This window comes from Peromyscus californicus, unplaced genomic scaffold, assembly GCF_007827085.1.
Source record: "Peromyscus californicus insignis strain IS unplaced genomic scaffold, ASM782708v3 Scaffold_12__1_contigs__length_115047231, whole genome shotgun sequence".
Lineage (NCBI taxonomy): Eukaryota > Metazoa > Chordata > Mammalia > Rodentia > Cricetidae > Peromyscus > Peromyscus californicus.
The window spans coordinates 69,046,566-69,058,764 of NW_026294413.1; the positions used below are offsets into that span (position 1 = coordinate 69,046,566).

Below are 12,199 nucleotides of genomic sequence, written 5' to 3' on the forward strand. Positions count from 1 at the left end.
TATCACTTCAGCTACTCTTTACAAATTCTTTCCAGAACTGACCAAAGATCAGCTCTTACAAGCATGACATTTTAGAAAGAAAAGCATTCAGAAAAATGGGGACAAGTAGAACTTGCTGATGCAGAACCAGCCTACCTGGCTTTTTTAAGTTTATTAAGCAACCACAGGTTTCCTGAGTCACTAATGCCACCTGGTGGCCAAGCTGGATAGATCAACAAAACCTAAATCCAATGTTAGCTTAGAATTCTAGACTTATCAAACCATGCAGGAGGGTGGGATGACAGGGTTATGGAGGCTGATTCTACTATTCTACCTCTATTTTTGTAAAATAATCAATTCCAAATTTCTAGAGGAAATGTACTACCAAAGAAAACAAAACAAACTTCTCAAACACTGCCCAGAATATCATCTTTCCTTTTCCACCATCACTCACTGAACTCACCCATACACCCAGCAATTCCAGTCAGACTACGAATGGCAAAAAGGGCTTTCATTCATAAGCAAAAGCAGTTTTATTTAGTAAAGATCTTTCCACATTTCCAAGGCCAGCAGGCCCAAGGAAAATAGCCACATACAGTGACAATAGACTCCAGGATGACAAAGTGTACATCACCGGCGCCTCCGAAAACCTGAAACGAAAGGAAACCAAGAATAAGGCAAAGGCCGGCTGGAACCACAGAAAGCAGGAAAGGGGCATTTGGAGAAGAGCTCACGGAGGCATGGCTGAGGCAGTACTCCCTCCATCTAGGACTCACAGAAGAAGGAACAGGTACAGAGAACAGTCCCTTCAGCTGACGTTTTTATAATCTATTTACAGACACCTGACCGTGATTATACACAAGTCTAGTCCAGAGACTCCCTTGTGAATGACGCTGATTTCAGGCTTGGGAAAAATAAAGAAAGAAAAGTCTATCTAAAGAGATTAATGAAGAGAATGGAGGAAACATGCAATTCCAACTCAGACTTTCCACCTGGGCACCTAACTGCTGTGGCTCACTGACCTTTCTTCTTCCGGCCTTTCTTAGGTACCTTCCTCCGCTTTTTAACAGGGTTCTGGTCCTGGAGACAAACAGAAGAAATGGCTGTGCACTTCTGAGCACCAGCAACCTTCTCAGGCTCACTGTGCACAGCCCCACATGTGTGGCTAAAAGCACAACAGCTGCCTGCCACCACTGCACCCCAGTCTCACCTCGTCAAGATGGGGGGCTCCTCCTGTCAAAGCACTGATGTCGCTGAAGTGTGTGAGGGAGTGGAGCTGGGAGGACATAACGCTGGCTCGCTTCCGCCGTCCCTTCTCTCGCTTGCTAACACTTAAGCGCACCATCATGCTCTCTTCATAGTTAATCCTGCCAGAAGAGTTTCCAGAGGCTCAGACTAGGGTGACTCGGGCCCCAGTGTTTACTCACCCTCAGTCACAGATCATGCAGTATTTAGCTAAGGATGCGAATGTGGCATGTCATTCCCAAACCTCCTCACTGCTCCTCCCTCTTCCCTAGGGATGAATATATGGGCCAACCACACAAAGACTTCGCATGTCTAAGAGAAAAGCCTCCCACCCTTCCGGCTCTGGGAACCAGGACTCTCTGAACGGGCTCTTTCGTACAAACCATCAGCTACAAAGACTGAACCTACGCAAAGCTGACAAGCCTGTGTTCAGGTTGGCTGTTTTCTATTGTTTTCCCGAACGTACAGAAGACTCTTCAGTACCAACACAAAACCTGTCTTTACTGCTTTCTATCCCAAAATAAGAACTGTGACTTGGTAATGAAAGGTGGCCTATTAAAGCCCCTCATGAAGAACTGAATGCATTCTTCTCTATATAGCTTTTGTTTGAGCCTAAGCAGACAGAAGAAAACAAAACAATTTTAATAATTAAAACAAACAAAAAAAAACAACAACTTTTTCCCCTAGCTCTCATCTGTACTTCAAAGTCATCAGTCTTGAACTATCACCCCAAGCTTTTCATTCCACTTTCTAGATAATGTCGGTTTTCCTGTGCCAGACTTGAAAGAACCCCTAATTGCAAGAACTCAGACCTATGCTGATCCTCCTGACTCTGGCGAGTGGCATGAGGGTGCCGGGCATCACGGATTTCCTCTGGGGCATCTGAGTACTGCTCCTTAAGCTCACGGATGACAGAGCTGCTCAGGGCTCGTTTCTTGGCGCGGTCCAGGCGCTTCTGCTCACGCTCAGCTTCTGTCTCATCTATGTGATAAAGTCCACAGGGGTTAATCTGGAATCAACACAAGAAACAAACAAAACTCCCACCAAGGAGGCCACAACTCATACCATAGTGCACTGGAACCAAGCGTGGTGGGATGTATTTCTTAGCCGCTCCCTTTACAGATTTCTTCCCTGAAGCCTCAGACTGGCCCTCCTCTGCTTCATCTTCCTCTTCGTCCTCAGAGCTCAACTACAAAAGAAGAAGAAAAACATTCCTGATTCCTGCAAACTCAGGAAATGAGAAGAAAAACTCACAGCACCCTAAGAAGATGGAACCATGAATATGGGAAAGGAAGCCTCATACTGAAGCATTTCAAGCCAGTCTGGAAAGTCCTGGAAGACCAGGGTCACCATAGGATTAATCTCGGTGGACACAAACCTTACCTTGCTTATCATATTGCTGGGATGGGGCTTAAAACGAAGCGGGTCATTTTCACCTGAAACAGGAAGAGAGTTTATAAGATCTGGAACTGTATAATGATCCCACAACTTGATGATGGTCCGCCACTTACTGAGGTTGCCTGTCACCGCAGTCTTGACCAGCTTGTCAATTTGATACTTCAGTTTTTGGTCCAAGGGACGAAGTTTTTCTAAAACCTACAATGTGGTAATTCATAAGGATTACATTTTCTTCCCTAAATCAGGTACACACCAGGATCCATTTGTTGTTCCAGATAAGGCAATGAAAACATTCACAAAATAGAGCAAATGCAGACAAAATTGCCCTTTCCTTACTTAAACAGAACACTCCTTTATGTGAGAGTTACTGTGCTAGCCCTGGAGTGCAGGGCTTAGAAACAAGACTCCAATATGCAAAGGTCTCATACCGTGCGGATTTCCACCAGCCTCAAAACTGCAGGGTGTCCCTGCAGAGATCCTCCTGAAGCTTTGTCCAGGATGAGGTGGCTCAGATCCATAAGGTACATGAGCAACAACTGGTCTTTCACTTCCAAGAAGCTCAAACCCTAAGTTAAACAAAACAATAAAAGGCAGATTCTTAGTTTTAGCCAAAGAATCAGGAGGAGATGCATGGCAAATACCAGGATAATGTTTTTCCAAGTCTAAGTTTCTCCCAACTAGTCCATGTCAGTATGGAACATATCCCTCCTCATTGGCAGTCTTGCTTTCTAGGTCATTCAGTGAGCTGCAGTCCAAATCCTGGACGAGTAGTAAGGCTCATGCCTATAATCTCAGCAGTTAGGAGGCTGAAGCAAGAGGACGGCCACAAGTTCAAGGCCGGTCAGAGCTATCAAGAATCTGTTTCATGTAGCCCAAGCTGGCTTGGAACTCTGTGTGTGTGTGGCCAAGGATGACCCTGAAATTATGACCCTCCTGCTTCCGCCTCCCAAGTGCTGGAAAAATGTTTGCACCACCAGTCACTATAATTCATGCTTTGAATTGTGTACTGCTCTACCGTGATGAAATCTTGTGCCACCTTACCCCATTCCTTTACCTAGTACATCCACAATGCAAATGCTGCCAGTCACTTAGTAACCACCCCAGTTCAACTGTCAAAGCACCAATGACTTTGGTTCCAGAGACTGCTATTTTACTTAGCAGTCTCCACACAGGCACCAGAGCAGTGACATAAGCAGAGCATGTGGAGGGAAAGCTAACCCTGGTGCTGTGCAGCAAGACCACAGACTACAGGAAGCAGCACAGCATAGGTCTCAGGGGCCCACAGGAGGTCCTGAGATGCATCTCCAGGATAAGGGCTGGCTACTTGAGAAGAAGCTATCCCAAGTGGCCCAAAGACTAGAAGTGTCACAGTCTCATCGCTGCTGACATCTAAGTCCACGTGATTCTCTGGAAAAGAGGACCATTGCGCCATTGTGCATTTCAACTCACCCTTGGCCTCATTTCACTGACAGACCTTCCCAAGTTTGGACCAAAAGAGCCTCCATATAGTATGATTTTTAAACTATCCGAACCAATTACCAATCTTATCCCCATTACAATATGGGTAAGACAAATGATTCATATATCTTGACATGGAACTAAATCAACATGAAGAAAAGCTGTAAAAAGTGCTTATAATATGGTTCCAATGGGGCTGTGCGATGCATACACTTTATAAGAAATTATTATTATGTAAGATGAGCACATGCATCCAACCCTGCACACATGGAGGTCAGAGGACAACTCTGTGGAGTCAGTTTTCTCCTTCCATCATTAGGTGGGTTTCGAGGATGAACAAGGCTTGCACACAAGTGCTTTCATGCCTCAGCCATCTTGCTGGCTGTACACATTTTTTATGCATAAAAAAACTGTTTGGAGAGCTGAGGATAATAGAGAAATGGAGTGCTTGTACTATGAAAAAGTACCTTTTCAACAAGCACATATTACTCCTGTTAAAAGACACGAAGAAAGAAAGAAAACCTAGGTGCAGTAGAGGGTGTGTAATTCCAACACTTGGGAGGTGGAAAGCAGGAATATCAGGAGTTCAACACCAGCCTGGGCTACTTGAGGACCCATCTCAAAAAACCAGAAAGAGCTGGAGGGAGGGTATGGTAGGGGTAGGGTGGGGTGGCTCATGCCTTTAATCCCAGTATTCAGGAAGCAGAGGCAAGTGCATCTCTGAGTTCAAGGCTACCCTGGTCTACAGAGCAAGTTCAAGGATAGCCAGGGCTACACAGAGAAACCTTGTGTCAAATACAAAACAAAACCCCCAAAACAAAAGAACAGAAAAAAAAAAATAAATCAAGCCTGTACCCTATTGGTTATCTTGAAGTGGTAACTATACTGTTTTTTAAATTTTTTTTCTTTTTGGGGAGAGATGGCTCAGTGGTTAAGAGCACTGACTACTCTTCCAGAGGACCCAGGTTCAATTCCCAGCACCCACATGCAGCTCATAACTGTCTGTAACTCCAGCTGCAGGGGATCAGACACCCTCACATAGACATACATGCAGGCAAAACACCAATGCACATGAAATGAAAATAAATCATTTTTTTTAAAAGATTTATTTATTTATTATATATACAGTGTTCTGCATGTATGCCTGCATGCCAGAAGAGGGCACCAGAGCTCATTACAGATGGTTGTGAGCCACCATGTGGTTGCTGGGAATTGAACTCAGGACCTCTGGAAGAGCAGCCTGTGCTCTTAACCTCTGAGTCATCTCTCCAGCCCCGAAAATAAATCATTTAAAAAATGTTTTCTTTTTTGTGCTAAATTATCTATCTTCCAAAGTTCCCAAAATTAAAATTGTGTTACAGGGCTGGAAGCCGCAACTCAGCAGTAGAGTGCTTATCTAGAATGTGGAAGGGTTCAATCCCTAACCCTAAGAGTTTATATTTACATGTTGACTTTCAAACAAAATATAGTAATATGGACAAGCATGATTTACATTTGTAGTTAAGAAATAAGACAAGGTCTTATGCTTGCATAAACATGATAATGACAGGACTGGACAGATGGCTTAGAAGTTAAGAGCACTGACTGCTCTTCCAGAGGTCCTGAGTTCAATTCCCAGCAACCATATGGTGGCTCACAACCATCTGTAATGAGATCTGGTGCCCTCTTCTGGACTGCAGTCATATATGCAGACAGAACTCTGTATACATACATAATAAATAAATAAATCTTAAAAAAAAAAAAAGACAATGACAGTCCATAGTGATGGGAAAATATACTTGTGACAGGTTAAATGCTCTGACCAAAATTACACATCAAGAGTACAAATGCTTGTCATACTCAATGTGAATCCAAGCCCGAGTCCTGGGTGGCTTTTAAACAACAGCCCTAGAGTGCTTCCGAGGAGGAGGAGCAAAGGATTTCAAAATCAGCTGAACTTGAGACTGTATTCTCCTCATATGTAAATAATAACAATATTTCCGTCCTGCCCTAAGAAAATTGTTGAAACACAAATCTGATAACATGAAAGCACTCTGTAACCTGTACTTTATAAATGTATTTGGTCATAAAAGCTAAGTTAATACACATCTGTTCTACAGATAAAACAAAAGTATGTGAGCAGCCTAGCACTAAAACCTGTCAAAGACTCGTACCCAGAACAAGGACAGGCGAGAACATGAGAAGTGGGCTCTTCTAGGCACTGTCAACTCCAAACTGGGTCACAGCACATGAGAGAGACTAATATTAAAAAATAGTAATAATGCTGGGCAGAGTGGCATGTGCCTTTAATCCCAGCACTTGGGAGGCAGACAGGCGAATCTCTCTGAGTTCAAGGCCAGCCTGATCTACAAAGCAAGTTCCAGAACAGCCAGAGCTGTTACACAGAGAAACCCTGTGTTGAAAAACCAAAAATAAAATAAAATAAAATAAAAATAAAAATGGGGGTGGTGGTGGTTGCTGGAGAGATGGCTCAGTGGTTAAGAGCACTGGTTGCTCTTCCAAAGGACCCATTCGATTCCCAGCACCCATATGGCAGCTTACAACTATCTGTAACTCCAGTTTCACGGAATCCTACACCCTCATGCAGGTGTAGGATGCAGGCAAAACACCAACATAATATAAATAAATAAATATGCACGCAGACAAATGCTGTGGAATGTTCTGTATGGCAAATGTGTTGCTAATTAGTTAATAAATAAAACACTGATTGGCCATTGGCTAGGCAGGAAGTGTAGGCGGGACAAGGAGGAGAATAAACCTGGGAAGTGGAAGGCTGAGTCAGAGAGACGCTGCCAGCCGCCACGATGAGAAACAGAATGTGAAGATACCGGTAAGCCACGAGCCATGTGGCAAGGTATAGATTAATGGAAATGGATTAATTTAAGCTGTAAGAACAGTTAGCAAGAAGCCTGCCACGGCCATACAGTTTGTAACCAATATAAGTCTCTGTGTTTACTTGGTCGGGTCTGAGTGGCTGTGGGACTGGCGGGTGACAGAGATTTGTCCTGACTATGGGTCAGGCAGGAAAACTCCAGCAACAAATGGCGTCCAACGTGGTGGCAAGAGTTTCCACCTAAAACCTGAGAAAAGATTCTAAAACGGAGCTAAAAACAGTTCCTAATTGTCTCTCTCAAATGAGCGGCAGCTGCTGGTTTGAGCTACTGGTGGGTTCCTAGCGTGTGTGCTCGACCTGCCTATGGCGGGAATGAGGCCTTTGCAAATGGCACTTTGAGCTGCATGGTGGATTTAGCCTTTGCTGGTGCAGAGCAAAAGGGGAGGTTTCTGGGCTACACGCTGCTTGGCTAAAAGCATAGACCCACGATGGCTCCCAGAGCTGGCGGTAAACCACGGCCATGTTGGGAAGCTGAGGTGGGTGGATCCAGCAGCCACAGCTGCTGCAGTTTAAGGCAATAGATTCACAATAAGACAGATTCAGATGTAATAGTTTACAATGTGTGTAAAAGATACGTAGGCTTGAAAGAGACAAAAAAGATGATATATAGAGTTATAGAAACAAATACATAGTTTTAAAAAATAAAGTCTTTAAAGAGACAGTAAAATTAATATAAAAAATAAGCCACGTAAAAATGGATATTACACAGAGAATCTGCATTGTGTTGTCTTTGGGATTTTTAACTGCAGAAAAACATTTGATCATAAAAGATGTTGAGTTAAACCAATATGTATATTTTAAAGATACCATGACTTCAAAATTTGGATATAAGGATATGTTGCTTTGGAAAAGAGTCTCTTTTGTTCCCACAGAAAGCCAAAGGCTATGGATTTGTTCAAGATTAAGATACATCAGGTTTGACCAGCCAAGACCCCCTGAAAGGTCTCCGATGACACCATGGCCCAGATGATCCAACATCCAGAATGGTTTGAAGGCAACTGGCTCAGACGATACACCCTCATGGACTATTCCATAATCCTAAAATTTTCTTTGTTTCCCCATAAGATACAGCGGCCCCCTCCAGCAGGAAGTAGTAAGAGAAGCTACGCCCAAATTCCCAAATTGTATGTAATTTTACTTTGTTAAGGTTAAAACCTTCCTTTTGAAAAAAAAAAGGGGGAAGTGCTGTGGAATGTTCTGTATGGCAAATGTGTTGCTAATTAGTTAATAAATAAAACACTGATTGGCCATTGGCTAGGCAGGAAGTGTAGGCGGGACAAGGAGGAGAATAAACCTGGGAAGTGGAAGGCTGAGTCAGAGAGACGCTGCCAGCCGCCACGATGAGAAACAGAATGTGAAGATACCGGTAAGCCACGAGCCATGTGGCAAGGTATAGATTAATGGAAATGGATTAATTTAAGCTGTAAGAACAGTTAGCAAGAAGCCTGCCACGGCCATACAGTTTGTAACCAATATAAGTCTCTGTGTTTACTTGGTCGGGTCTGAGTGGCTATGGGACTGGCGGGTGACAGAGATTTGTCCTGACTATGGGTCAGGCAGGAAAACTCCAGCAACAGACAAAACACCAACGCGCACACACACACATAAACAAACAAACAAACAAATAAAATAAAAAAATAAAAAAAAACCCAATATATAAAACTGCCAAGCATGGTAGTTTGTGCTTGTAATCTTAGAACTGAAGAGGTGGAAGAAGGAAGATTGGCACAGTGAGACCATTTCAAAAGCCCAAATAAATAAATGAACAAATAAACAGCCTAGCGTTCCAGTTCAGGCAGGTCAAGCAGTTGAGCGACATCCTCTACTGACACCAATAATCCCCAAGAATGTACTCTAAAATTCTGATTTCTTTTTCTTCAAATTTTAATTTGAAAACCAGTCTATTTCACTGCACATCAGAGAATCTATAACCTTAGCATTTGGAAGGTGGAAGAATAAGATCATAAGTTCAAGGCCAGCCTGTGTTTCATAGCAAGCTCCTGTCTAAACAAAACAGAGGGGGGGGGGGGGGGGTTCACGGAAGAAAGGAGGCTACTGCATCTAATTTTCAGATGCATCATCTTCGTATTTTAGCATCTCAAACTGGGATGCATCTTTCAATCAAGGTATCCTGTCACAGACTGATGACATTTTTGTCCACAAGTGATACATTCCAAAGTGCCAATGAATGCTTGCAAGGACAGAGACCTGAATCATACACTGTTCTTCCTCAGTAATGATAAATTTTAATTTATAAATGTAGAGTAAGAGGTTAACAATAACTAGCAATATCGAATAACTGTTAACTATACACTAATATAAGCTATTTAAAACTTAAGAAGTGTAACTGAAGTCACAGAAAATGAAACTGGGGACTTCTGTGTATAAAGCCACCATGCCCCCAATTAACATCATCTAAGATTCTATGAAACGAAAGAGCAACTCCTTAGTTGTCCTACGTGGCTCCCTGGAGTGACTACTCCAATCTTACTTCCTACCCACATCACACACACATACAAAATATATGTATATCCATATAAATGTATTTCCACAAAATCATTTACTCCCCCAGAACATTGCAAGCGTGAGTATCTATGGCTCACATTTATTATTCAAAATCCCGCACTCTCTGAGATACCTTTTTGGACTCTCTGCTTGGCTGGCATATCCTTCCTCGTGACTTCTGTAAAATGATTGCCACACTCATATCTAGTCCTCTGTTTTGCATCCCTACCGGGCTCCTGCATGGAAACCACATCTAACTCCTCCTAGATGAAGCTCTAACACTTAGGACATAATACCACACAACAAACCTTCAGGAAAAACAAAACAAAACAAAACAAAAACCCACAAAAACTCTCAAGTCTTTTTTTTTTAATTTAAAGATTTACGTGTGTGTGTGTGTGTGTGTGTGTGTGTGTGTGTGTGTGTGTGTGTGTATACATGTCACATGTGCAGAGTGCCCCTGGAGCTGGGGTTGTGAGCCTCACATCATGAGTGCTAGGAACCAAAATCAGGCTCCCTGAAGAGTGGCAAGCTGTGCGAGCCCCAGAGCCATCCCTCCAGCCCTTCCTCAGGAACTCTTCTTACCTTCTCTGTGGAGTACGTTCCAGCCTGAACTTTCTTCGTCAGTGCTTGTACCTGTGCCGTCACACCCATCACCTGAAATTGACCAAAGTAAGCTCGAATCGCTGACTGGACTAAGTCATTGTGTGAATCGGGAAGCATGAATGCTAAGTAATGAATGCCACCTAAAACTGGATCTGAAATGCTGCTGCTGAACACAGGATTTCTAACAGTTCTCTAAGAGGCAGAGAAAAAAACCTTCATATTGCTTTCCAAAGCTGGGAGAGGGGATCGTTGAGAAACCAAGAAAAGGGGATGAGGACAGGCGTGGAGCAGCGGGGAGGAGTATAACCTTTTTTTGTGTAGCCCTGGTTGTCCTGGAACTCACTTTACAAACCAGGCTGACCTCGAGCTCACAGAGATCCACCTGCCTCTGCCTCCCGACTGCTGGGTTTAGAGGTGTGCACCACCACGCACAAAGGCTGAAGAGAGCAATTTTATCTGTACCAACAGAACTTACAAAACATCAAACTGTGTAAATGCATATTGAGTGGCACTTGTAGTGATATGTCGATATTGCCAATATCTGTTTTTAGTTATTTAAACAAAGGACTGTGAGTATAATTGAAAAAAAAAAAACAGTTTCCTGTATTTCTTTGGGCGCAGGAACGAATTATCTTGACCTATGGCATGAAAGACTTTTGACACTTAAGGTATTTTGGTAGTATTCAACTATCTGTCCCTAAATCGTCAAAGTATGTGTGGATGAGACATACAAAGTCGAAGCTAACCTCTGACTAATTTATTCTAAAAGGGGACAGCACCCACCTGCTCCTGGAGGTTTTTCAAAAGTGTCACCGAACTTGACACGTCGGCGTCCAGCACCTCCTACAGGCAGACAGGAGGGGACAGGAAAGGGTGGTCAACTTCTTCCTTTAGGCGATGAGATGGCAGGAGGAGCACTGCCTACCAAATGCCCTCCTTTCCTTCAAATATTCCCGCCTCTGGGTCGTTCTTCGCGCACCGGCACCGGCAGCCCCGGCTCCAGGCCAGGACTCCCACCACGCCCCCAAACCTCGCGGCTGCTTTCGCTCTGCGCCCCCGCCACACTGTCCACGACCGCTCTTCTCTCCTATCGTGCCTGGAACATTCTGCCACCCCAAGGCCGGATCACCGCCCGTCATGGCCACGAGGCCCTCTCGATAAAGCTCATTCTGAAGGATAATTTCGTGTCAGCCTCCTGTCCGGGACGAGCCAACAGGCAGCATCTGCCCCGCCTCTCTCTCCCCTGACTTATATATATAACACTGCTGTCTCAGGGCGAGCCCATCCCGGAAACAACTTCCGTCACCACGCTTCCACGGTGACACCGGTGTGCCTCGATCCGCGGGGGCGCAAGGTAACGTCCACAGTAGCTACGGGAAGAAGGGACGAGAGAGCACTCACCGGAGCCGCCATCTTTGCGGAGCCCACCCTTTCCGGGGCCGAACTTCCTGGGCGCTAACGGGAGGTCACAAATTTGATGGACAACCACCGCCTGCAAATTTCAGCCAATGGAAATAGGAGAGCTTTCATTTCCGCTGCACAGAGAGGCAGGACCTCATCTAGCCAATGGGATACAGAAATTGGCAATATTCGTCAGACGCGGAGGCGAACTAAAGGCGTAAAAGATAGGCTGGGACCGAGAGACATGTGATTCGTGGTTTACAGAGAATGATTGAAGCTACCTCCAATAAAAGCTGCGTAAACGACTGATTGACAGCGAGAGCAGCTAATGGGAAAAAGAAGTTAGCTAAGCGACCTGAGAGCTCATTGGCTCCCAGATGCCGCAGTGCCAGTCTTTCCACGGCGTTTTCCGTGTAGTACCCAAACTGACCACTGGGTGGCGGTCTTCGGCTTTGCCCGGAGGGGCGGCCGCGCCGCCATTGCCCCCCGAACTGCCAAGTGTCTCCTTCCTGCGTCTCTGATCGTCCCTGTACGACAGTGGAGCCCTTTTTCTCCAGTGAATTGGACGGTTGGGATAGAGGAGCCCGGAGCCACGGTTCAGACCGCCGCTTCACTGGCCCACCCTCCCCGTGTATGCGCAGGACGCTGCGCAAAGGCTGCAGTGCGCCCTGCACACCTCCCTAGAGAAAACAGGACAGACTAGGAAACGGGTCA

The 12,199-nt window shown here is 44.7% G+C and overlaps 1 protein-coding gene across 1 annotated transcript; it reads right to left on the reverse strand.

Moving 5' to 3' along the window:
• Positions 1-488: 488 nt before the first annotated feature.
• Positions 489-11,551, reverse strand: Ngdn (neuroguidin). Its single transcript, XM_052733213.1, has 11 exons — positions 11,486-11,551; positions 10,868-10,927; positions 10,064-10,135; positions 3,051-3,188; positions 2,736-2,820; positions 2,608-2,660; positions 2,290-2,413; positions 2,037-2,205; positions 1,190-1,346; positions 1,002-1,059; positions 489-629 (listed from the first exon to the last, which is right to left on the reverse strand). Exons 1-11 carry the CDS (start codon positions 11,495-11,497, stop codon positions 610-612), a joined length of 948 nt encoding a protein of 315 aa, XP_052589173.1. The 5' UTR covers positions 11,498-11,551; the 3' UTR covers positions 489-609.
• Positions 11,552-12,199: the final 648 nt, after the last annotated feature.

What these genes read in the sequence shown, in the direction of transcription:
- Ngdn (XM_052733213.1), bottom strand. An exon ending in AGTCAGGAGGATCAGCATAG is followed by an intron (nt 1,347 to 2,036) that starts GTCTGAGTTCTT and finishes CTCTTCTGGCAG; the next exon opens with GATTAACTATGAAGAGAGCA. An exon ending in GAAAGGCCGGAAGAAGAAAG is followed by an intron (nt 630 to 1,001) that starts GTCAGTGAGCCA and finishes CTTTCGTTTCAG; the next exon opens with GTTTTCGGAGGCGCCGGTGA.